At 48.8% G+C, this 27,268-nt stretch overlaps 1 protein-coding gene across 5 annotated transcripts in view; it reads right to left on the bottom strand.

The window, feature by feature from the left end:
• Positions 1–27,268, bottom strand: part of ulk4 (unc-51 like kinase 4) — a 615,462-nt gene that overhangs the window by 311,283 nt on the left and 276,911 nt on the right. For all 5 annotated transcript variants that reach the window (XM_070880300.1, XM_070880304.1, XM_070880303.1 and 2 more), the window contains exons 24-27: positions 22,163–22,284; positions 14,025–14,081; positions 10,701–10,752; positions 8,008–8,102 (exon numbers count right to left, since the gene is read on the bottom strand). In XM_070880300.1, the coding sequence (XP_070736401.1) occupies positions 8,008–8,102; positions 10,701–10,752; positions 14,025–14,081; positions 22,163–22,284 (326 nt within the window). The remainder of the gene's footprint in view (positions 1–8,007; positions 8,103–10,700; positions 10,753–14,024; positions 14,082–22,162; positions 22,285–27,268) is intronic.

Below are 27,268 nucleotides of genomic sequence, written 5' to 3'. Positions count from 1 at the left end.
AGTCCAGAACCAAAGGACACAGTCTTAGGATAAGGGGCAGGCCATTTAGGACTGAGATGAGGAGAAACTTCTTCAGTCAGAGAGTTGTTAACCTGTGGAATTCCCTGCCGCAGAGAGTTGCTGATGCCAGTTCATTGGATATATTCAAGAGGGAGATAGATATGGCCCTTACGGCTAAGGGGATCAAGGGGTTTGGAGAGAAAGCAGGAAAGGGATACTGAGGTGAATGATCAGCCATGATCTTATTGAATGGTGGTGCAGGCTCGAAGGGCCGAATGGCCTACTCCTGCACCTGTTTTCTATATGTCTATGTTTAACGTGGGGTGGTCATTGCACACCGGCTACCACACGGGCTTAGCTGAGCGAGGTCTTGATCCAGTGGCAAGGGGGTCCAAGACGACTGGAGACCAGGCACTGCTATATGGGCCTAATTGCCTACGGCGAGATGTTGGCCGTGAACTGTCCCTCCAACAGTGCAGCGCTCACTAGGTATTGCCCCTCCAACAGTGCAGCGCTCACTAGGTATTGCCCCTCCGACAGTGCGGCACTCCCTCAGTACTGCCCCTCCGACAGTGCGGCACTCCCTCAGTACTGCCCCTCCGACAGTGCAGCACTCCCTCAGTACTGCCCCTCCGACAGTGCAGCACTCCCTCAGTACTGCCCCTCCGACAGTGCGGCACTCCCTCAGTACTGCCCCTCCGACAGTGCAGCACTCCCTCAGTACTGCCCCTCTGACAGTGCGGCACTCCCTCAGTACTGCCCCTCCGACAGTGCAGCGCTCCCTCAGTACTGCCCCTCCGACAGTGCAGCACTCCCTCAGTACTGCCCCTCCGACAGTGCAGCGCTCCCTCAGTACTGCCCCTCCGACAGTGCAGCACTCCCTCAGTACTGCCCCTCTGACAGTGCGGCACTCCCTCAGTACTGCCCCTCCGACAGTGCAGCACTCCCTCAGTACTGCCCCTCCAATAGTGCGGTGCTCCCTCAGTACTGCCCCTCCAACAGTGTAGCACTCCCTCAGTACTGCCCCTCCGACAGCGCGGTGCTCCCTCAGCACGGCACTGGGGTGTCAACCTAGATTTATGTGCTCAAATCCCTGGAGTGGGACTGGAACCCACAACCTTCTGACTCAGAGGCGAGGGTGTCCCAGAACAATGTTTACACGCCGAGTATACATTAGTGGCCCGAAATTCCTTCTCGCTCCCCGTTGGTGAGATAGAGCTCAGTGTGCAGCTGATTGGAATGTTGAAGTTATAGCTCTATATCCTACACAAAGAAAAAAACCAAAGATACTCTGAAAGTTTCCATCTAATTTTTAAATTAATTTCCCCAAAGGTCTTCCCTTCCCGTCCCCTCCTCCTGATGATTCTGTTTAATCTTGGGGTTTGGTTCTGTCAGTAGCAGCAGGGGTTCTGCAGCTAGTGTCCCAAGCTAGGAATTTAAAAATAAGTCAGGGTATCCTGCTCCTAATTGTTCGAGAATGCATGTTGTGAACATGGCACAGAGTAGGATCAAGTTAAACTGTGAGGAGTCCCACAGTTAAATAGCCTACCAATAAGGCAATAAAGGACGACCAGCACAGGTGTGCAAAATTAAAGCATATGGTATTGGGGGTAATGTACTGACGTGGATGGAGAACTGGTTGGCAGACAGGAAGCAGAGAGTCGGGATAAACGGGTCCTTTTCAGAATGGCAGGCAGTGACTAGTGGGGTGCCACAGGGCTCAGTGCTGTGACCCCAGCTATTTACAATATGCATTAATGATTTGGATGAAGGAATTGAGTGTAATATCTCCAAGTTTGTAGATTACACTAAGCTGGATGACGGTGTGAGCTGTGAGGAGGACGCTAAGAGGCTGCAGGGTGAATTGGACAGGTTAGGTGAGTGGGCAAATGCATGGCAGATGCAGTATAATGTGGATAAATGTGAGGTTATCCATTTTGGTGGCAAAAACACAAAGGCAGAATATTATCTGAATGGCGGCAGATTAGGAAAAGGGGAGGTGCAACGAGACCTGGGTGTCATGGTTCATCAGGCACTGAAAGTGGGCACGCAGGTACAACAGGCGGTTAAGAAGGCAAATAGTATGTTGGCCTTCATAGCTAGGGGATTTGAGTATAGGAGCAGGGAGGTCTTACTGAGGTTGTACAGAGCCTTGGTGAGGCCACACCTAGAATATTGTGTACAGTTTTGGTCTCCTAACTTGAGGAAGGACGTTCTTGCTATTGAGGAAGTGCAGCGAAGGTTCACCAGACTGATTCCCGGGATGGCAGGACTGACATATGAGGAGAGACTGGATCGATTGGGCCTGTAGTCACGGGAGTTTAGAAGGATGAGAGGGGATCTCATAGAAACATATAAAATTCTGATGGGACTGGACAGGTTAGATGTAGGAAGAATGTTCTCGATGTTGGTGAAGTCCAGAACCAGGGGACACAGTCTAAGGATTGTTAGGACTGAGATGAGGAGAAACTTCTTCACTCAGAGAGTCGTTAACCTGTGGAATTCCCTGCCGCAGAGAGTTGTTGATGCCAGTTCATTGGATATATTCAAGAGGGAGATAGATATGGCCCTTACGGCTAAAGGGATCAAGGGGTATGGAGAGAAAGCAGGAAAGGGGTACTGAGATGAATGATCAGCCATGATCTTATTGAATGGTGGTGCAGGCTCGAAGGGCCGAATGGCCTACTCCTGCACCTACTTTCTATGTTTCTATGAGTGTACGACAACATAAGCCACCGACGCCTGATGAGAAACAGCAGGAAAGCACAACGCAGGGAGAAAATATTACCGAGAAAATTATGCTCCTTGTTTCTTGATAAGAGCAAATTTAGTAAGAGTAACTGGTCAGAAATTCCAAAGAATCAACAGACATCTAAATCTAATGAAACCTTTTGATACAAGGAGATGTATAGAAAATAAAAACAGAGAAAGCTGGAAATCTCAGCGGGTCAGGCAGCGTCTGTGGAGAGAAAAACAGAGTTAACATTTCAGGTCAATGACCCTTCGTCAGAACTGGGAAAAGTTGGAGATGTGACAGGTTTTAAGCGAATGTAGAGGCAGTGAATGGGGGAGGGGAGGGAAGAACAAAAGCGAAGGTCTGTGATTGGGTGGAAGGCAGGAGAGATTAAATGACAAAAGGGATGGTGGTGTGAGGCAAAAGGACTTGGTAATGGGACAAGTGAAGGAACAAAAGGTGGGTCAAGAGGGGGTGTAAATGGGAATGGCAGAATCAGCAACAGCTGGCGTCCCAAATAATAGGGTCAGGGGTTATTCTCTGAAATTGTTGAACTAGATGTTGAGTCCAGAAGGCTGTAAGGTGCCTAATCGAAAGATGAGATGCCGTTCCTTGAGCTTGCATTGAGCTCTGGTGGAACAGTGTAGGAGGCCGAGGACGGAGAGGTCGGAGTGGGAGTGGAGCGGGGAATTAAAGTGACAGGTGACCGGAAGCTCAGGGTCACACTCACGGACTGAACGGAGGTGTTCCGCAAAGCGCTCACCCAATCTACGCTTGGTCTCCCCGGTGTAGAGGAGACTGCATCGTGAGCAGTGGATACAGTGTACTACATTGCAAGAAGGACAAGTAAATCTCCTTGTCTCCCATATCTCCTTCTGGATATTGTTTAGAATATTGCACCAAAACGGCTGCCCTGATTTAAACCTTGTATGCTTTATGTTCAAATTTACTGTAGAGCTGTTTTTGTCCGTGCAATAAAAGTTTTGCAGAGTTTTACAGATGTGCATTTTTGAGGAAAAGTTAAAATTGAAATTTACACACAACTCTTGGGGTTCCCCCGCCCCCCTCCCTCCCCGCCATCCACCACTTCCCCCGCCCACACAAAGTGGAAGCAATGAGGGAATTATGGTTAATCTGGACATGAATGTGCCAGGTCTGGAGATGGAAGTGAGGCGTTGCAGATGTGCTGAGTAGCTTGGAAAAGAAAACATCTGCCAGTGAGACAGAGGGGAAGCAGTATGGAAGTAATTGCCGGCTTGGAGGCTGTAACAGTGAATTGGGAGATGGACAGACGTTTGTGCAATCTGCTGCCTAATGTGGAGAGCAGAGCTTCTGTTGCAGTGATGGGGCGGGGGGGGGGGGGGGGGAGACAGCGGTGGGGTGTTGAGCAATTTGCAATGGTAGCCTCGGAGATTGGAGGGGGACAATGAGCCGGGGTGCATGCCTGTTTGCCACCGAGGACATGGAGCAGCAGATGTGTTTCTGGGAACATTGCACACAAAGAGAAGCACAACAGTGTCTTTTCTGGTTGGGAAAACAGCCAAGGTATTCGAGCCAAGAAGGAAGCTAAGCGGGGGGTGATGCCTGGCCTCGGAACAAGAGCAGCTGTCCCAGAGATGGAGGGGAAGTGATGTGGAGATGATGGCTGGCCCAATGGGGACCATCTGTGTCTTGGGACAGAGGGGAAGTGGTGCGGGGGAGAGCTGGAAACCAGCGCATTCAATAATCACATCTTTATGTTGACCAGAACCAAAGACTTTGTGAATAAGTAGTGCTAATTAGAATGCGATTATGTGGAGAAACATCCCATAAGGATATGACTGTTTGTTGCATTGCAAACAGGGCACGTCTGGAAAAACACAACACTACACAGAAAGAGGACAAGTTAACATTTTGGATGTCACTCTGCATGTCACCATTACAGCAACTAACTGTTGTTTCCATTTTTGTTTCAGATTTCCTGCATTTGCTGTTTTATTTCTTTCATACGGCACAGGAGGAGGCCATTCGGCCCGTGACGGCTCGGTGAAAGAGCGAAATCAATCAGTCCCACTCCCCCTGCTCTTTCCCCACAACCCGGCAAATGTTTCCTTTCCAAGTATTTATCCAATTTCCTTTTGATAGTTACTATTGAATCTGCTCCCACCGCCCTTTCAGACAGCGCGCTACAGATCGCAACAACTCACTGCGTAAAAACATTCTCCCCATCTCCCCCTCTGGCTCCATTGCCGATTATTGTCAATCTGTGTCCCTCTGGTTACTGACCCTCTTGACAGTGGCAACACTTTTTCCTTATTTACTCTAACAAAGCCCTTCATATTTTTGAACACCTTTATTAAATCTCCACTTCTCTAAGGAGAACAACCCCAGCTTCTCCAGTCTATCCACGTAACTGAAGTCCCTCAGCCCTGGAACCATTCTGGTCAATCTCCTCTGCACCCTCTCCCAAACTTTGACACGCTTCCTAAAGTGCGGTGCCCACAATCGGACACAATACTCGACCTGAGGCCTAACCAGTGATTTATAAAGGTTTAGCATAACTTTTATACTCTATGGGGCCGCAATTCATCAACTCACTGCCCACACTGCTCCTGCAGATCCACCCAGTGCCACTTTCGGGCGGGAGGGGAGAACCGCCGGGAAGCGCCCGCTGACGTCAGCGAGCGGCCGAGTGGCACAACTGAGCTCCCGCCCGGCGAGCTCCCACATTCCTGCGGGCGGAAGTCTGTGGGACTTGGCGGCAGAACGGGGGGAGGTCCGCTGGCTCGAGGCTGGTCTGCTCCCGACGGTGAGTGTGAAGATCGTTGAAAAAAGGTTCGTGAGCATTTTTTTAATTGGTTTTCCCACAGAGACTGACCTTGATGGGGTCCCCTTGAAGGTCTTCCGACAGCTTTTTAAATATTTTGTGACTGATTTTTCTTTCCAGCTCTTCGACCCTCCGTGGGCCCGACTCCATCTTCGGCGGCACTTGGGCAGCAAGCGCCTCTGCCGCTGAGAATGGGAGCTCCCGCCCGCTGCTGCCCAGATTGGCGGCATAAGTCCCTCATTTTCCGCCCGCCGACCTTCGAGGGACCATCTTCATGAATATCCCGCCGAAAGCACCGTCCGGTACATCGGGCGGGCGGAGGTCCGGACCAAATTCGGACGCTATATGCTTCTACTTATAAAACACAGGAACCCGCATACTCTTTTGGGGGAAACAATTTGTCCTGTCACTTTCAAAGACTTGTATACACACACCCCCCTGGCCTCTCTGTTCCTGCACCCCCTTCAGAAGGTGCATCATTTAGTTAATATTGTCTCTCCTCATTCTTCCTTCTTGTTGTACTTGTCCGTAGATTTTGTAGCAGAATAACCGATAATATATTCTTTTCTTGAGGAATAAGAACTCCACGGAATGAGATGTAAACACATTCCCATCCACTGACTGTGCTGAACACTCAGTGTCACAATTCCAACAACAACTTGTATTTATATAGCGCCTTTAACGTAGTAAAACGTCCCAAGGTGCTTCAAAGCAGTGTGATAAGACAAAACCGATAAATTTGACACCGAGCCACATAAGAAATTAGGACAGGTGTCCAAAAGCTCGGTCAAAGAGGTCGGTTTTAAGGAGCATCTTAAAGGAGGAAAGAGAGGTAGAGAGGCGGAGAGGTTTAGGGAGGGAGTTCCAGAGCTTGGGGCCCAGGCAACAGAAGGCACGGCCACCGATGGTGGAGCGATTATAATCAGGGATGGTCAGGAGGGCAGAATTAGAGGAGTGCAGACATCTCGGAGGGGTTGTGGGGCTGGAGGAGATTACAGAGATAGGGAGGGGCGAGACCATGGAGGGGTTTGAAAACAAGGATGAGAATTTTGAAATCGAGGCGTTGCTTAACCAGGAGCCAATGTAGGTCAGCGAGCACAGAGGGTGATGGGTGAGCGGGACTTGGTGCGAGTTAGGACACGGGGCAGTGAGCACAGGGGGTGATGGGTGAGCGGGACTTGATATGTGTTAGGACATGGGTCAGCGAGCACAGGGGGTGATGGGTGAGCGGGACTTGGTGCGAGTTAGGACACGGGGCAGTGAGCACAGGGGGTGATGGGTGAGCGGGACTTGATATGTGTTAGGACATGGGTCAGCGAGCACAGGGGGTGATGGGTGAGCGGGACTTGGTGCGAGTTAGGACACGGGGCAGCCGAGTTTTGGATCATCTCAATTTACGTAGGGTAGAACGTGAGAGGCCGGCCAGGAGTGCGTTGGAATAGTCAGGTCTAGAGGTAACAAAGGCATGGATGAGGGTTTCAGCAGCAGATGAGCTGAGGCAGGGGGCGGAGCTGGGTGATGTTACGGAGGTGGAAATTGGCGGTTTTAGTTATGCTGTGGCTATGTGGTCGGAAGGTCATTTCAGGGTCAGATATGACACCGAGGTTGCGAACCTACGAGTGAGATTACAAATATCATTCAGTTTCGTGCCAGCAAGCTTCACTCGGTTGATTCCTGAGATGAAGGGGTTGTCTTATGAAGAAAGGTTGAGCAGGTTGGGCCTCTACTCATTGGAGTTTAGAAGAATGAGAAGTGATCTTATTGAAACCTATAAGATTCTGAGGGGGCTCGACAAGGTGGATGCAGAGAGGATGTTTCCCCTCGTGGGGGAATCTAGAACTAGGGGGGCATAGTCTCAGAATACGGGGCCGCCCATTTAAAATAGAAATGAGGAGGAATTTCTTCTCTCAGAGGGTTGTAAATCTGTGGAATTCTCTACACCAGAGAGCTGTGGAGGATGGGTCATTGAATAAATTTAAGGTGGAGATAGACAGATTTTTGAACGATAGGGAAGTCAAGAGTTATGGGGAGCGGGCAGGGAAGTGGAGCTGAGTCTATGATCAGATCAGCCATGATCTTACTGAATGGCGGAGCAGGCTCGAGGGGCAGAATGGCCGACTCCTGCTCCTATTTCTGATACAGGGCTAGTGAGATGAAAATTAACCAGAGTTCCTGCTCCTAATTGCTGTCCAGCGCACTCGTGTGTTACATCAGAGCTTCCACAGCCGGGACATGTGGAAAGGGCTCTATGTGGGGTGTCTGTGTCCTTTGGAAGATAGAGGGAGGCATCTCGGTGATCTGTGTACCTCTCGACTGCTTTAATGAATTGGTAATCTCACTCATACATACACTCACACACACTCGCTCTCACACACATACACACACAGACACACACACACATACACACACACACACACACACACACTCCCACACTCCCACACACACACACGTACACGCTGATACTTACTGTCGAATGATGGGTAGTCAGTAACACTGGATGCTGAGTAATGGCCTCCCATGATGAGAAGACAATTCTGATAAGTTCTTCTGAACCAGTTTGACCTAAAGTTGAATTGTTTTTATTTAAATCACCATGTCTATAAAAGTGCACCTTCTGACACATGCTAAATCAGATTACAGTGAAAGTCTTTATCAGTCTTCCAAATGTTACCCTCGATGTACAAACAGGATATCTGTGTCCCTCCTGATGCATCACCTTTTGCTCAACCAGGATCTTTAACTTCTGTTGCCATACTGGCTGCTGGTTACTCGGTTACCATGAAGGTGAATGGCATTTGGTGAGGTAATTCACATTGTCGGTACCCATGACACTATTGCCGAGACCTTGTCACTGAGGACATGTTTTCTGATCTTCGACTTTGGGGAACATCCATTCCTCGGCCACCAAGGCCAGCGAGACGCTGCCGGTGGCCTATTGTGCCGGTTCTCAGTGGCTCAATGGGCAGCACCCTCGCCTCTGAGTCAGAAGGTTGTGGGTTCAAGTCCCACTCCAAGGAATTCAGCACATAAAATCAAGGCTGACACCAGTGCAGTACTGAGGGAGTGCTGCACTGTCGGAGGGGCAATACTGAGGGAGCGCCGCACTGTCGGAGGGGCAGTACTGAGGGAGTGCTGCACTGTCGGAGGGGCAGTACTGAGGGAGTGCTGCACTGTCGGAGGGGCAGTACTGAGGGAGTGCTGCACTGTCGGAGGGGCAGTACTGAGGGAGCGCCGCACTGTCGGAGGGGCAGTACTGAGGGAGTGCTGCACTGTCGGAGGGGCAGTACTGAGGGAGCGCCGCACTGTCGGAGGGGCAGTACTGAGGGAGCGCCGCACTGTCGGAGGGGCAGTACTGAGGGAGCGCCTCACTGTCGGAGGGGCAGTACTGAGTGAGTGCTGCACTGTCGGAGGGGCAGTACTGAGGGAGTGCTGCACTGTCGGAGGGGCAGTACTGAGGGATTGCCACACTGTCGGAGGGGCAGTACTGAGGGATTGCCACACTGTCGGAGGGGCAGTATTCAGGGAGTGCCGCACTGTCGGAGGGGCAGTACTGACGGAGCACCGCACTGTTGGAGGGGCAGTACTGAGGGAGTGCCGTACTGTCGGAGGGGCAATACTGAGGGAGTGCTGCACTGTCGGAGGGGCAGTACTGACGGAGCACTGCACTGTCGGAGAGGCAGTACTAAGGGAGTGCTGTACTGTCGAAGGGGCACTACTGTCAGAGGGTCAGTACTGAGGGAGTGCTGCACTGTCGGAGGGGCAGTACTGAGGGAGTGCTGCACTGTCGGAGGGGCAGTACTGAGGGAGTGCTGCACTGTCGGAGGGGCAGTACTGAGGGGGGGCAGTACTGAAGGAGTGCTACACTGTCAGAGGGGCAGTACTGAGCGAGCACGGCACTGTCGGAGGGGCCGTACTGAGGGTGTGCTGCACTGTTGGAGGTGCCGTCTTTCGGATGAGACGTTAAACCGAGGCTCTCTCAGGTGGACATAAAAGATCCCATGGCACTATTTCAAAAATTGGCTGCCGTGTTTCCCATATTACAACAGTGACTACACTTCAAAAGTACTTCATTGGCTGTAAACGTTTTGAGACGCCGGGTGGATGGGAAAGGTGATGTAGGACTGCAAGTCTTTCTTTTTCTTAGTCCCATTTACATTACCACAAGATTTCCAGGGCTTCCTCAGGGAAGGGGGAAACCATGGAGCCAACCGAAATAAGGCAGAAAGGGAAGTTCCCGAGCCTCCCAACTCTACTTCCTGCCGCCAAGTCTCTGGGGCGCCCAAACGCAGCGACACCCCCTGAAAATACTGCCACACTTGGTGCTGCGCCAGTGACCAGTCTCTGCCCTGGGGGCATCCCAGCAGCAGGCCAAAGAGGACAGAGACGTTAAGCCCCAAATTACTTGCCTTGTGACCCAGTGGATCTTGAGTGCATGTTTTAAATTATTTATCACATGAAGCTGAAATGGACCTCAAACCCGGACTGACTTGCCGCAGAATTTATATGCTCATGCCATAGAATTTGGTGGAACACAAATTGGGCGAGAAGTACTGAGGAATTCTGCGGGTGCTACCTATGGGTTTCCCTGTCATTGGAATGGAATGGTGAATCGTTCAGGTTGACAGCTCCTTGGTCAGCCTCCCATATAGACGAGATAGTCACTGTTGTGATGTGGGAAACGCAGCAGCCAATGTGCGCACAGCAAGCTCCCACACACAGTAATGTGATAATGACCAGATAATCTGTTTTAGCGATGTTGATTGAGGGATAAATATTGGCCCCAGGACACCGGGGAGAACTCCCCTGCTCTTCTTCCAAATAGTGCCATGGGATCTTTTACATCCACCTGAGAGAGCAGACGGGGCCTCGGTTTAACGTCTCAAATTGTTTTGTCAATAAATAGAGAAATAATAAACAAGATTCTGTTTCTCGTGATGTGCGCTGAAGTGCTAAGGTTGTAACCTTCCAGAAAGTAGGGCGGGGAAAATGATCAGAATGTTTTTAAGACACAACTATCATCATTTAAGATAGTTTCCAGCTTTCCCCACCCCCTCCCGCCCCGCCACCATGGTATGACATCACATCCTGTTTGTATGAAGAAATTGAATGAATGAGGAAAAATGCGATTGCCATTTTTAAAAATTAAAATGATGTACTTACCCACTGCACTTTCTAAATTTGTTTCTCCAGAATCGACAGATTTAACGTGACTCTGAAAACAAACCAAGACACAAAGGTTATGTAAAGACATTTGGAAACGTCCAGTCCTCATTATTTTTGCAGTTAGCTTGCAGGAGTTTGATTGAGGTGTTTATAATCAGGAAGGGTTTCGAGAGAGTAAATAAAGAGAACCTGTTCCCACGGGTGGAAGGGTCGAGAACCAGAGGGCACGGATTTAAGGCGATCGGCAAAAGAACCAGAGGCCTCATGAGGAAAAACGTTTTCACGCAGCGAGTGGTTAGGATCCGGAATGCGCTGCCTGAGAGGGTGGTGGAGGCAGATTCAATAGTAGCCTTCGAAAGGGAATTAGATAAATACTTCAAGGACAAAGAATTGCCAGGATATGGAGAAAGAGTGGGGGAAATGGGACTGACAGGAAAGAGTAGCAGAGATTCGATGGGCCGAATGGCCTCTTCCTCTGCTGTACTATTCTCGGATTCTATAAAACCAGAGGCATTTCTAATTTATATACGATAAGATTGATCTAAATATAAAAATGACTTATTTCTCAAACTTTTGATCTTATATATTCCAGGGAGACTGTACAGTCGCTGCCTTCAGGAGCCAAGACACTTGATCCAGAGGACAGCGCCCTCCTTGCAGTGTAGTGGCATCCCATGTTAACAGTGACAGGTGCTGGGGCTCACGTGTCAGCATTAGCTGGTAACATCTGCAAACTCTCAAGAGAAACAAAGCTACTTGCCACAAACTGGAAGATACAAGTGCTGCAAAGTTAGGTATGGCTGCCACGTCACGATCTAAACAGCACTGTCATCCGAAACTTTAATAAACACAGACTGACCTAGATTTTTTTAATCCGGCCTGCAGAGTATGCCTATACTCATATGAGTTTAGAGGAATGAGAGGTGATCTTATTGAAACATACAAGATTCTGAGGAGGCTTGGCAGGGTAGATGCAGAGAGGATGTTTCTCCTCGTGGGGGAATCTAGAACTAGGGGGCATAGTTTCAGAATAAGGGGTCGCCCATTTAAAACTGAGATGAGGAGGAATTTCTTCTCTCAGAGGGTTATAAATCTGTGGAATTCGCTGCTCCAGAGAGCTGTGGAGGCTGAGTCACTGAATATATTTAAGGTGGAGATAGACGGATTTTTGAGCGATAAGGGAGTGAAGGGTTATGGGGAGCAGGCAGGGAAGTGGAGCTGAGTCCATGATCAGATCAGCCATGATCTTATTGAATGGCGGAGCAGGCTCGAGGGGCCGAATGGCCAACTTCTGCTCCTATTTCTTATGTTCATAAAAAAACCTCTTAAGGGGAAAAATACAAAATCAGGAGAATTGACAGAATTTGAAAAGTTTGGGAAAATAAAGAAAATTTAAGAAAATAGCACAAATATCTGGTTTTGTTATTTATCTCTGTAAGGCTTTGGCTAGAAGTCTCAGGGCAGAATTTCCAGGTTATCACCATCGGGGCCAAAATACTGATCACGGGCAATATGGGTTTGCAGATCTGACGGGACTGGACAGGTTAGATGCAGGAAGAATGTTCCCGATGTTGGGGAAGTCCAGGACCAGGGGACACAGTCTAAGGATAAGGGGTAAGTTATTTAGGACCGAGATGAGGAGAAACTTCTTCACTCAGAGAATTGTGAACCTGTGGAATTCTCTACCACAGAAAGTTGTTGAGGCCAGTTTGTTAGATATATACAAGAGGGAGTTAGATGTGGCCCTTACAGCTAAAGGGATAAAGGAGTATGGAGAGAAAGCAGGAATGGGGTACTGAAGTTGCATGATCAGCCATGATCATATTGAATGGCGGTGCAGGCTCGAAGGGCTGAATGTTTCGATGTTTCGATGAGCACTCCTGTACTGGCTCAGCGGGGCGTTAACCTTGCTGGATTCATCAATGTTGGCAGGATGCAGACAGACAGACGATCGATCCAGAGTGAAGCAGGGCTCTGCTAACTACTACTCATGCAGACTGTTGAGGCTGGCTGCACTCAGCAGGATGGCTCGTCACCCATGACCCAAGAGTGTCAGCCGTGGCTCAGTGGACAGCACCCTCGCCTCTGAGACAGATAGGTGGCAGGTTCAAGTCCCACAAGTGAGTTTCCCTGTCTATCTATGAAATAACAAAAAAAAAATACGGCATAGTCCACCGGAGATGAGGGGGTTGACTTATGAGGAAAGGTTGAATAGGTTGGGCCTCGACTCATTGGAATTCAGAAGAATGAAAGGTGATCTTATCAAAACGTTTACGGTTATGAGGGGGCTTGACATGGTGGATGCAGAGAGGATGTTTCCACTGATGGGGGAGACTAGAACTAGGGGGCATAATCTTAGAATAAGGGGCCGCCCATTTAAAACTGAGATGAGGAGGAATTTCTTCTCTCAGAGGGTTGTAAATCTGTGGAATTCGCTGCCTCAGAGAGCTGTGGAGGCTGGGACATTGAATAAATTTAAAACAAAAATAGACAGTTTCTTAAACGATAAGGGGTTATGGGGAGTGGGCAGGGAAGTGGAGCTGAGTCCATGATCAGACCAGCCATGATCGTATTGAATGGCGGAGCAGGCTCGAGGGGCCGTATGGCCGACTCCTGCTCCTATTTCTTATGTTCTTAAATCAAGGATAATGTCAGCTTGGCGGCATCGAAAAAATGGCACTGAAATGATTCTGAACTGTAAGTATTCGTGCAGTTTGCAATCACACTTATATTTTTATGCAGAACTCGGGATTTGCCAAACAGTCACTGCAAAAAGTAGAAAACATTCTAAGCAGTTAAAAGTTGCATAGTTAGAAATGGGCCTTTCGGATTCAGGTTTAGTCACAAAATCAAGAAAATTTAGAGAATAAACTGGGAAAACTGCAGTGACAGCACTGTGACAGTTAATGATTCGGAGGCGGGGTGGGGCTTACGGCAGGACTTTCGGCGAACTGTGTATTTTACGCAACAAACACTTACCTAACAAAATAAACAAAGTCCATTTACTCTGCAGAATCTAATTAAACCGCGCACTACAGCAAACAGTCCACAGAGTCTACTTAAAATGAGTCTCTACAAATTAGAGGATACAGAACTCCTGACTGAAACTGTGGCAACTTCTCTTGATTAAAGCAGGGCAATTGTTTCTGCAAAATCCAGCAAGTGGCAGAAAGTTACACGATACAATCAATCCCAGTCGCTGACGGCAGTCACTCCAGGCGGAATTGAACAGGGAATAACCCAATCATTAAAATATCATTGGATATAAATCCAAGTTCATTCTTTCTTTGAAAAGTCTGCAATTAGTAACCCTTTACTTACAAGCAAGGCTCCACAGTTGACCAGAAATTCCTCAGTGATAATCTGGGGTCTAAATACCTGAAAAATAGATTGTTTATGATTCATAATCATAGCGACACTGTTATTTTTAAAAAATAGCATCACCATCAAATTTTAAATGGAACACCCCCGAATACTCCCATTGTGCTCAACAGTACGGAGCACATTACCATATAATGCAGCTCTGCCCATGCAACAGTGACCACTTCAAATGAATGAATTGTATGTCAAGTATTGTGAGATGTATCTGGGAGATGTATCTGGGAGATGTGATAAGGGGCTACACAGATGCAAGTTTTACTTGCTTGTTTTTAATAGATTACTCTGAAGCATCCAGGTCTGCACAAACACTCCAAATGGGTTCTTTCTGAGCTATGGCTCAGTGGGTAGCACTCTCACCTCTGAGTCAGAAGATCGTGGGTTGAGCACAAAAATCTAGGTTGAAAATCCCGGTGCAGTACTGAGGGACAGCCGCACTGTCGGGAGGGGCAGTACTGAGGGAGCGGCGCACTGTCGGAGGGGCAGTACTGAGGGAGCGCCGCACTGTCGGAGGGGCAGTACTGAGGGAGCGCCGCACTGTCGGGAGGGGCAGTACTGAGGGAGCGGCGCACTGTCGGGAGGGGCAGTACTGAGGGAGCGCCGCACTGTCGGAGGGGCAGTACTGAGGGAGCGCCGCACTGTCGGAGGGGCAGTACTGAGGGAGTGCCGCACTGTCAGAGGGGCTGTACTGAGGGAGCGCCGCACTGTCGGGAGGGGCAGTACTGAGGGAGCGCCGCACTGTCGGAGGTGCCATCTTTCGGAAGAGGCATTAAACCGAGGCCCCGTCTGCTCTCTCAGGTGGACGTAAAAGATCCCATGGCACTATTTTGAAGAGGAGCAGGGGAGTTATCCGTCAATATTTATCCCTCAATCAACATAACAAAAACAGATGATCTGGTCATTATCATATTGCTGTGTGTGGGAGCTTACTGTGCACAAATTGGCTGCTGCGTTTCCCACATTACAACAGTGACTAACTACACTTCAAAAAAGTACTTCATTGGCTGTAAAGCGCTTTGGAACGTCCGGTGGTCGTGAAAGGCGCTATATAAATGCAAGTTTTTCTTTCTTTCTCAGTTTGCAAAAGTAAGCTGGTGTCATAAACTGTGCTTTACAGACACAAAGAAGATATTTCCGAGAACTATTTAGTACAGAAGGATTGGGTAATGGGAGTGGTGAACACAATGGGGGTGAAATTCAAGCGCAAATTGGCCGATAGCGAACCGGTGTCCGGTTGGGGTGTAAGAAACATAGAAAATAGGTGCAGGAGTAGGCATTCGGCCCTTCGAGCCTGCACCACCATTCAATGAGTTCATGGCTGAACATGCAACTTCAGTACCCCATTCCTGCTTTCTCGCCATACCCCTTGATCCCCCTAGTAGTAAGGACTTCATCTAACTCCTTTTTGAATATATTTAGTGAATTGGCCTCAACAACTTCCTGTGGTAGAGAATTCCACAGGTTCACCACTCTCTGGGTGAAGAAGTTTCTCCTCATCTCGGTCCTAAATGGCTTACCCCTTATCCTTAGACTGTGACCCCTGGTTCTGGACTTCCCCAACATTGGGAACATTCTTCCTGCATCTAACATGTCTAAACCCGTCAGAATTTTATATGATTCTATGAGATCCCCTCTCATTCTTCTGAACTCCAGTGAATACAAGCCCAGTTGATCCAGTCTTTTTTGATATGTCAGTCCCGCCATCCCGGGAATCAGTCTGGTGAACCTTCGCTGCACTCCCTCAATAGCAAGAATGTCCTTCCTCAAGTTAGGAGACCAAAACTGTACACAATACTCCAGGTGTGGCCTCACCAAGGCCCTGTACAACTGTAGTAACACCTCCCTGCCCCTGTACTCAAATCCCCTCGCTATGAAGGCCAACATGCCATTTGCCTTCTTAACCGCCTGCTGTACCTGCATGCCAACCTTCAATGACTGATGTACCATGATACCCAGGTCTCGTTGCACCTCCCTTTTTCCTAATCTGTCACCATTCAGATAATAGTCTGTCTCTCTGTTTTTACCACCAAAGTGGATAACCTCACATTTATCCACATTTTACTTCATCTGCCATGCATTTGCCCACTCACCTAACCTATCCAAGTCGCTCTGCAGTCTCATAGCATCCTCCTCGCAGCTCACACTGCCACCCAACTTAGTGTCATCCGCAAATTTGAAGATACTACATTTAATCCCCTCGTCTAAATCATTAATGTACAGTGTAAACAGCTGGGGCCCCAGCACAGAACCTTGCGGTACCCCACTAGTCACTGCCTGCCATTCTGAAAAGATGGGCTGTCGAGCTCTCTATTCCTGTTCCAGAAGGCGAATTTCAACATCTCCCCACTCCCCCACCACTACCTTTTCGTTTGAAACCAAGTGAAACTGATCCTCTAAGTAAAGGCTGAGATTGATAGATTTTTGGACTCTGTCTCCTCTAAGTCAGATGCAAGTCTTAAATGAAGCAAGTTTAGACTGGTTCTTTGTGGGTAACAGTCTATAAACCAAAGCAGCTCCCAACTGCACCAAATTGTCAGTCTTACAGGTGATGAGGATGCCTGATGTGGAGAAAGTGCATCCAGGAGGGCGTTGAGCTCTTCGAATCTCAACGCTGCAAGCGTGAAGAGGTCAGGCGCAGGCAGCAGAAAGAGCGTGCGGCAAACCAGTCCCAGCCCCCCACCGCCCCCGCTTCCCCCGACCTGTGACAGGGACTGTGGTTCTCGTATTGGACTGTTCAGCCACCTAAGGACTCACTTTAGGAGTGGAAGCAAGTCTTCCTCGATTCCGAGGGACTGCCTATGGATGAGTGTGGGAAACAAATACCACACTGTGCGCGAGGTGGGCATTTTCTGAGATTGGGCTAAATTACATTGTTAGGCAGAACAGAGGGGTTTGATTCTGCATTTGACCTGTGCAGTTATTGACCTGTGGTGCTTAAATGCTGCACTGGCTGAAAATCAATAAAAATAACGTGTTCAATGTCCAGCATTGTACCCTGATGAGCTCATAATCAAAAGAATTAGGAGCAGGAGTCGGCCATTCGGCCCCTCGAGCCTGCTCCGCCATTCAATAAGATCACGGCTGATCTTCGACCTCAACTCCACTTTCCCGCCCGATCCCCATATCCCTCGATTCCCCAAGAGTCCAAAAATCTATCGATCTCAGCCTTGAATATACTCAACGACTCAGCATCCACAGCCCTCTGCGTGAAGAAATTCCTCCGCATCTCAGTCCTAAAATGGCTGACCCCTTATCCTGAAACTGTGACCCCTGGTTCTAGACTTTCCAGCCCGGGGGGAACATTCTCTCTGCATCTACCCTGTCAATGCCCCTCAGAATCTTGTATCAATCCTAAGCAAAACAGACACACACAAAAAAACAATTCTGAAATGAGAAGATATGCGTTAGGAATCAGGCAACGTTAAACACTGATCTTTCCCCTCTGTAACCTGGCTTGCAATCCATCCCAGAATGAGGTACTACAGATCTCCTCTGTGGGTGACTGTAAGGGTTGTGTGTGAATTGACTTTAGGCAGTCTCAATGCAACGTCTAATGGGCCAACACAGCACACAACAGTGCCTCAGACAGCTACAATTGGCAACCTCAAGACCGAGAAGTCGCAGGATAGCTGGTGGGGGGAACTGGAAAATAAAAGTCATACTGATGCAGTCCGGAGTACTATTCTGAGGTTGGGACTTGTAATGTATTCACTTCATGGGTTCTTTGCTTAAGAACTCGTAGCAACACATTGCTATTAAGAACTTGTTGGTTTACTAACAAAGGTTTAACAATCACACTACACATTACCAGTTCATCTACTAGGCTCACAACTGCATACCTCATCGTGGATGAGCTGAACCCAACTGGCTGGGGTTTTATTGAGTCTTGTGAACATCACGTGACTGGCTAAGCCACTCACAATGCAACAGCTCTACAACTATTTTGATGTAAAGCCAAGAGATGCAATTGTAAGAACTGCTTGCAACCAAAGTCATCAGAGGATCACTTTATCCTCAAGTAGACAGTAAGAGATGTGAGCATACTCACAGGTGCCTACATTACAGGGCTTTCGCACATTGTTGGGGCCGAGTCGAGGGAGTTTTTTTGCTCTGTATCTAGTTGTGCTGCACAGTGCTTAATACAGACGTTGAGTACATGAAACTGGAAGAATTCCATTCGCCTATATTAACATCCTTTACTCTGATGAACACAAAAATAAAAAATACATATAGATGCTGTCATAGGACTCGCGTTCAAATCAAAGCTTTGTGAGACTGGCAGCTCCCTCATTGAACAGCCTTGTGACAACTGGAACTGCCTGCCCCCAACGAGGATCGTCCCAATAACACCCACCCCCCTTCCGCCGAGCAGATTTTTGACAATTACCCCCTCCGTGAACAGCCTTTCAATAACTGCAACCCCCTTCCCCAACACTGAGCAGTTTTCTCTCCCCCTCCCCCCATTATTTCCCTGTTCCTGCCCTGCTCTCCTCCTTCCTCTCCCCCTCCCCTTCACCCCCTCACATGCCGTCTTTTCCCTTCCCACTTATTGGTCCAATTCAATAATAACCCCGGCCCTCTACTGCTGCTTAACTGGAATATTGCCCTCACTGTCTGCAACTCCACAGGAGATCAACGCCATTGATATAGCGCCTGTAACGTAGTAAAACGTCCCCAAGGTGCTTCACAGGAGCGTTATAAAACAAATTCAACACCGAGCTGCATAAGGAGATATTGGGGCAGACGACCAAAAGCTTAGTGTAAGAGATAGGTTTTAAGGAACGTCTTAAAGGACCAGTAATGAAGCCATTAAGTATATAATCTGAGAACAAGAATATTTGGCTTGACTACATAAAATGTTTTCAAATATTAGTTTTGGCATTCCCTGAAATAAACTGGTTACCGCAAATAATTTAAAAAATGCTCAGACAAATCAGTGGAATCGGCTTTAATTTTTGTTCTTTCATTAAGTGCCTGTCTCAATTGCATCCTACCTTCCACAAATATTTTCCAATACGTATCATTTCCTGATGTTATTTTTGGTACTTTTTCAATAAAGCAGCAACAGCTCAGACTTGACACGGCAGTTAGAAAATATGGGTTCAATGGTGCTTTGAGAAACCACCGCATTGAAACTATTTCTACTTATTATTTTTTTTTGCCTTGAAGTCTTCTGAATTGTAAACAAGAAAGCTTTAGGGCACAGTTGCTCATTATACTTGGATAACACACTCTACACTGCAACACTTGCAATGCATCAAAGACCATGTAGTGGGAGAAGTTTTTTTTAAATTCATTCACGGGATGTGGACGTTGCTGGCAAGGCCGGCATTTATTACCCATCTCTAATTGCCCTCGAGAAGGTGGTGGTGAGCCGCCTTCTTAAATACAACTGTGTGTCTTGCTAGGCCTTTTCACAGGGGCTTTTTCTGAGGTGGTCCCTCGTATTGAGGATGACTTGCTTCCACACCAAACAGGGAGGCGTTCCCAGGTGTTTCAATGAAGGATCTAATATTCCAGATCTCGAACTACATCCTGAAGGGTGGAAGATGCCTGTGCGTGGATTTTTTTAACATGGGGTGGCCGTTGCACACCAGCCACCACACGGGCTTGACGGAGCGAGGTCTTGGGGTCCAGTGGCAAGGGTTAACCAGGACAACTGGAGACCAGCTCTGCTGCACGGACCCAGTGCGCGCACATATCGCAGTGTGGGCTGGGCCCGTGCTGCCCCTGGGCCCTCGCCTCTCCTGGGCAGTTAAGAGTCAACCACATTGCAGAGTCATGTAATGTTTGAAAACATTCAGATTTTTTCTGTTGCTGGTAAAAAGGTGTGTGTGTGTGTAGCCGAGAAACTGGACAACAGGAACCTGTAATACAAAAAGCTCTTTGATCGCTAACCTGAGTTGCAGTGTGACGTATGTTGACTTCCATTGCTTGTCATTTAAAACCACATCTTGTTTGGCTGTCTTGGACTTTCGATTGAATGAAAGAGCTTCCAGTAAATGTATATAAACTAAATATGTAAGCAAGTACGCCATTCAAAAATAGTTATTTGACTTCAGCTGCATGGCCATCAATATTGTGTAAGCTGTGTTCTTTTAATATCGTGTTTGACCTGAAGACTTGATGCTGCACAGATTTTTATTCCTTTGGTGTATCTTGTACAGTTTTGAAAATCACGTTTTATTGTGACTGTTTTGTCGTCACCAACAAACAGGAGAAGTTTGGGTAGCATCAAGGAATTGAAAGATGTTAAGTTAGTATTCTGATGCTTATCCCCTTTTCTCTCCTTTCCTGAACACTGGCTCCAGTTGGCCTATATGTTGATGGGGACACAGATGTAAGGTCATTGGCAAAAACTGGGGGTGAGGGGAGGTACGAGTGTTTTAATGTAGTGATCTGGAACACGCTGCCTGAAAGGGCGATGGAAGAAGATTCAATAGTAACTTTCAAAAGAGAATTGGATAAATACTTCAAGCAAAAATTTGCAGGGGCTATGGGGAAAGAGCAGGGGAGTGGGGTTACCTGTAATTGGATTGCTCTTTCAAAGAGCTGGCACAGGCATGATGGGCCGAATGGCCCCCTTCTATGCCGTAAATTTCTATGATTCTATGATTAAAACTGTACAAACAATACATGAATTAATTAGAAAAGGCCAGCATCATAATAGGCAGTCTCTCGAACCGAGGATGACTTGCTTCCACATCAAAAAGTTCACAGGTGTTTCAATGAAGGACCTAATATTACAGATCCCGAACTACATCCTGAAGGGTGGAAGATACCTGTGTATGGATTTTTTTAACATGGGGTGACCAGCCACCACACGGGCTTGACAGAGCGAGGTCTTGGTCCAGTGGCAAGGGTTAACCAGGACGACTGGAGACCTGCTCTGCTGCACGGACCTAGTGCGCTCACATATCGCAGTGTGGGCTGGGCCCGTGCTGCCCCTGGGCCCTCGCCTCTCCTGGGCCCCGATCACGTCCCTCTACAATCTCTCGCCGCTCCTTCGCCCCGACCTCGCCGCTCCTGCTGTACCTGCCCACGCTCCAATCACCGACCTGGACCTTGGTGATGTCCCTTTTCACTGCCGTTACTCTCCTGCTCCAGCACGTGCTGCTCCCTGGAGTGGTACCCCGTCACACTGCTCCTTCCACTCCATGTACATTTGTAACACTTGACTGATTCAAGAACACTAGAACAACAAATAATGGAGACAAATTTCCGGCGTGATTCTCCCGATCGCCCGCTGTAACTTATACGGCGGAAGAGCAGCAGAAACCATGGAAAAACACCATCAAGAGTTCGGCAGAAATTCGCCTTCCATGCTCCATAACATCGCCTCGTGGTTTAGTCTCAATTTCCTTACCAATAACACTCCAGTACAATCATTTGTAGATTTGAATGAATATCTTCCAATTTAGTACAACTACAAGGTGAAGCAATTGGGTTCAGGTTGGAAGCCGAAAGATTGAGCAGGTTGGGCCTGTACTCATTGGAGTTTAGAAGAATGAGAGGTGATCTTATTGAAACGTATAAGATTCTGAGGGAGTTCAACAGGGTAGATGCAGAGAGGATGTTTCCCCTCGTGGGGGAATCTAGAACTAGGGGGCATAGTTTCAGAATAAGGGGTCACCCATTTAAAACGGAAATGAGGAGGAATTTCTTCTCTCAGAGGGTCGTGAATCTTTGGAATTCTCTGCCCGAGAGCTGTGATGGCCGGGTCATTGAATATATTTAAGGTGGAGATAGACCGATTTTTGAATGATAAGGGAGTCAAGGGTTATGGGGAGCGGGCGGGGAAGTGGAACTGAGTCCATGATCAGATCAGCCATGATCTTACTGAATGGCGGAGCAGGCTCGAGGGGCCGACTCCTGCTCCTATTTCTTATGTTCTTATGTTCAATGTCTCAAATGAAAGGTAATAAACGAACTACTGGTGGCTTATTGATCACATGAATTTGTTAGCCACCAGTGCGCTCTCACACAGATGAGTGGTTCAGATTTAGGGATTGGAAGCCTTTAACAATCAAACGTTTTCTCTTCTCAGTCACCAAATGAGCACCTTTAAAAAGTTTGATTACCTGAGCTGTTACAAGATGGAGCATTACCGGCATCATGGGAAGGCAGGTCTTCAACTGTTTCGCTTGAGTCGTTGATGGATGCTTCCGCCCAGAAACATTACACAGTGCAGAAAGAACGCCGCCTGTTCGGTAAGGAAGTTTTGTAAGTTGAGAGTGAATCTAGCTCGAGGAGCAAAGTGATTGACATATAATTACCCAAAGCCTTTCCACCGTCGACACGGCACAAGTCAGGAGTGTGATGAACACTCTCCACTTGCCTGGATGAGTTGCAGCTCCTACAACAATCAAGAAGCTCGACACCATCCAGGACAAAGCAGCCGCTGGATGGGCTCCCCATCCACCACCTTCAACATTTCTCCCTCCACCACCGGCGCCCCCTGGCTGCAGTGTGTACCATCTACAAGATGCACTGCAGCAACTCGCCAAGGCTTCTTCGGCAGCACCTCCCAAACCCGCGACCTCTACCACCTAGAAGGACAAGGGCAGCAGGCGCATGGGAACACCACCACCTCCACGTTCCCCTCCCAGTCACACACCATCCCGACTTGGAAATATATCGGCCGTTCCTTCATCGTCGCTGGGTCACAATCCTGGAACTCCCTCCCTAACAGCACTGTGGGAGCACCGTCACCACACGGACTGCAGCGGTTCAAGGCGGTGGCTCGCCACCACCTTCTTGAGGGCGATTAGGGAGTGTGGCCCGGTTCGCGACCCGCGAGGCTGGCACTGACATCGCCCGCGCAGCCTCAATTTCCGCTGCGGGGCGAAAATGTGTCGCTGCGTACACCGATGACATCATCATCATTGGTGGAGGTTCAGCGGTCCGGGGCCGGCAGGAGCGGGGCGCTGAGGGTTTTGCACCTGCATTAACTCCTGCCCAATTTTGCGGGAGGCGGTAGCGGCCCCCTCCCAGGTGAGGAATCATTTGCGCCCCGTTAGCGCCCCCCGGGTTCTCACGCGTGGTTTCTACTATTAGAGATTCTAAAGGGACTGGCTAATGAAAATAGGACAAGATGTTTCACCATGTCCAGAGTAGAAGAACCAGAGGACATGTCCTCCTCTTGAAGTGGGGTCATTTCAAAACTAATGTGCAGAAATATTATTTCAGTGAGTGAGTGCTCAATCTATGGAATGGGCCCCCTGGGAGACAGAGGGAGCAGCGAGTGTCAATTCACTGAAAGGCAAGGAAAGCACAAAGAAAAGACAGACAGATTTGCATTTATATAGCGCCTTTTACAACCTTGAAATCAGGGATGTTCAAGAAGCTAGAATTGGAGGTGCGCAGATATCTTTGGGGCGGGGGGGGGGGACTGCAGGAGGTTACAGAGATAGGGAGGGGCAAGGAATGGAGAGATTGCTCCTTTAAGACGCTCCTTGAAACCTACCTCTGACCAAGCTTTTGGTTACCTGCCCTAATATCTCCTTATGTGGCTCGGAGTCAAATTTTGTTTTATAATGCTCCAGTGAAGCACCTTGGACGTTTCACTAAATTAAAGGCGCTATATAAATATAAGTCGCTGTTGTTGGTATTGCTGCTGTCAACAAACTGCCTAATCCCTTTGGTGTGAAAACTGTTAACACAGCGATAGACGCTTAATCCCTCCGAGTCAAAGCACACAGCCATGCCAGCAGAGGTGTGAAATTGATGGTGCAAGATTCTACCAGTGGGGATTTGAGTGGTACATTAAAGGCCCGAGCCCCTCGGAGTTGAGGGGCAGTGCAGCTGAGCGAGCGTCACATCGGAGTGAGGTGCTGAGATATTGCAGAGTCAGGGAACGAGGTAGGTCAGCTGCTATGTCTGACTCTGCGATCCCCCAGCCTTTCAGTCTCCCGGCATTGCCACCAATTGTGAGGCTCAGCTGTTGTAATGACGCGCGGGGGGCTGCCCTCTGCCTGGCTCCGATGTCCTGGCCTTCAGCAGCAAGGTTCAGCCCTTTTGCTGAATTACACACTCATGCTGTGAGGGTATTGTTGGTGAGTCTGAAGCTGTCCCCTTCAGCTCCCACCAAAAACGTTACACCTCAGATCGCCGACAGCGGCCAATTTCCCAGCTGCCAACAGCGCGCCACCTTGGTATCCGCATGCCCCAGACACGAGACTCCCAAAGCAAGCGCTCTACTCGGAACTCCTTCACGGCAAGCGAGCCCCAGGTGGGCAGAGGAAACATTACAGGGACATCCTCAAAGCCTCCCTTATAAAGTGCAACATCCCCACCGACACCTGGGAGTCCCTGGCCAAAGACCGCCCTAAGTGGAGGAAGAGCATCCGGGAGGGCGCTGAGCACCTCGAGTCTCATCGCCGAGAGCACGCAGAAATCAAGCGCAGGCAGCGGAAGGAGCGTGCGGCAAACCAGTCCCACCCTCCCCTTCCCTCAACCACTGTCTGTCCCATCCTGTGACAGGGACTGTGGTTCTCATATTGGGCTTTTCAGCCACCTAAGAACTCATGTTAAGAGTGGAAGCAAGTCTTCCTCGATTCTGAGGGACTGCCTATGATGATAACCTTGATGTCCTGCTCAACCACAATATTTCCAAACCTCAATCCTACCTTATTCACACGGCTACTCACAACCTCATCCATTGCCATGTCACCGTCAGGCTAGGGGGTTGAATCTGGTCTGCATCGTGGAGTTTTTCAGGTATAAAATGGATGCAACAGTGACAAATTTAAAAAGAAAGGACAGACTTGCATTTCTATAGCGCCTTTCACGACCACTGGATATCCCAAAGCACTTTACAGGCAATGAAGTCGTTTTTGGAGTGTAGTCACTGTTGTAATGTGGGAAACGCGGCAGCCAATTTGCGCACAGCAAGCTCCCACAAACAGCGATGTGATAATCTGTTTTTTGATATGTTGATTGAGGGATAAATATTGGCCAGAACGCTGCACTGTCGGAGGGGCAGCACTGAGGGAGCGCAGCACTGTCGGAGGGGCAGTACTGAGGGAGTGCTACACCGTCGGTGGGGTAGTAATGAGGGAGTGCCGCACTGTCGGAGGGGCAGCACTGAGGGAGCGCTTCACTGTCGGAAGGGCAATACTGAGGGAGTGCCGCACTGTCGGAGGGGCAGTACTGAGGGAGAGCTGCACTGTCGGAGGGGCAGCACTGAGGGAGCGCTTCACTGTCGGAGGGGCAGTACTGAGGGAGTGCCGCACTGTCGGAGGGGCAGTACTGAGGGAGTGCTACACCATCGGTGGGGTAGTAATGAGGGAGTGCCGCACTGTCGGAGGGGCAGCACTGAGGGAGCGCTTCACTGTCGGAGGGGCAGTACTGAGGGAGTGCCGCACTGTCGGAGGGGCAGTACTGAGGGAGCGCTTCACTGTCAGAGGGGCAGTACTGAGGGAGCACTGCACTGTCATGACCCAAAGGGGCGTAAAACACTTGCACAGAGTCTGTTTAAGATGTTGGCATCGCACGGGGCCTCTGTTTACCAGCAGCCCCTGCCGTGTCGAAGACGTCACTCTGGTACTTAAAGGATGTGGCAACATAAATACCAAGTTGGTGCATTGGGGAACGAGACAGACAAAAGTAGAAACTTCAAGAAAGCAGCAAGAGGCAGGGCGGGAGGAAGTGCCGTACACAGAGGTTGAACTGTTGGCTTTAACGATTGATGAAGGCCATGTCAACACTGGATGATTTGTTCACCTTCCGTATCAAAGTGAATTATGCTAAAATAGGACAGAATACTAATGGAAAAACTCTGGCACTTGATTCTGAAGGAAGGCTTGGAACCCAAGTGCCCGAGAAGGGCACTATGGGGAAGTACTGAGTAAAGGCCCAGTTATTGATGTGACAATCACGCGTGGCTTGGGCAGAGTACAAGATAAACTCACCATTCCTAACGGGGAAATGCATTCAAAGGAGGCACAGGCTGGAGATTGAACATAAGAACATCAGAATTAGGAGCAGGAGTTGGCCATTCGGCCCCTCGAGCCTGCTCAATGAGATCGTGGCTGATCTTCGACCTCAACTCCACTTTCTTGCACTGTCCCCATATCCCTTGATTCCCTTAATATTCAAAAATCTATCGGTCTCGGTCTTGAATATACTCGATGACTGAGCCTCCACAAGGTTCTGGGGTAGGGAATTCCAAAGATTCACCACCCTCTGAATGAACAAATTCCTCCTCATCTCAGTCCTAAATGGCTGACACCTTATCTTGAGACTGTGACCCCTGGTTCTAGACTCTCCAGCCCGGGGCAAACATCCTCTCAGCATCTACCCTGTAAGAATTTTGTATGTTTCAATGAGATCACCTTTCTTTCTTCTAAAACGTAGAGAATATAGGCCTAGTCTGCTCAATCTCTCCTCATGGAACAATCCCCCCATCCCATGGGCAGCCTCTCGGAATCGAGGAAGACTTGCTTCCACTCTAAAAGTGAGTTCCCAGGTGACTGAACAGTCCACTACGGGAATTACAGTCTCTGTCACAGGTGGGACAGACAGTGGTTGAAGGGAAGGGGAGGGTGGGACTGGTTTGTCGCACGCTCCTTCCGCTGCCTGCACTTGCTTTCTGCATGTTAGAAACATAGAAACATAGAAAATAGGTGCAGGAGCAGGCCATTCAGCCCTTCTAGCCTGCACCGCCATTCAATGAGTTCATGGCTGAACATGAAACTTCAGTACCCCCTTCCTGCTTTCTCGCCATAACCCTTGATCCCCCGAGTAGTAAGGACTTCATCTAACTCCCTTTTGAATATATTTAGTGAATTGGCCTCAACTACTTTCTGTGGTAGAGAATTCCACAGGTTCACCACTCTCTGGGTGAAGAAGTTTCTCCTCATCTCGGTCCTAAATGGCTTACCCCTTATCCTCAGACTGTGACCCCTGGTTCTGGACTTCCCCAACATTGGGAACATTCTTTCTGCATCTAACCTGTCTAAACCCGTCAGAATTTTAAACGTTTCTATGAGGTCCCCTCTCATTCTTCTGAACTCCAGTGAATACAAGCCCAATTGATCCAATCTTTCTTGATAGGTCAGTCCCGCCATCCCGGGAATCAGTCTGGTGAACCTTCGCTGCACTCCCTCAATAGCAAGAATGTCCTTCCTCAAGTTAGGAGACCAAAACTGTACACAATACTCCAGGTGTGGCCTCACCAAGGCCCT

Source organism: Pristiophorus japonicus, chromosome 5 (assembly GCF_044704955.1).
Source record: "Pristiophorus japonicus isolate sPriJap1 chromosome 5, sPriJap1.hap1, whole genome shotgun sequence".
Lineage (NCBI taxonomy): Eukaryota > Metazoa > Chordata > Chondrichthyes > Pristiophoridae > Pristiophorus > Pristiophorus japonicus.
This window is presented reverse-complemented; position numbering and strand designations above follow the sequence as displayed.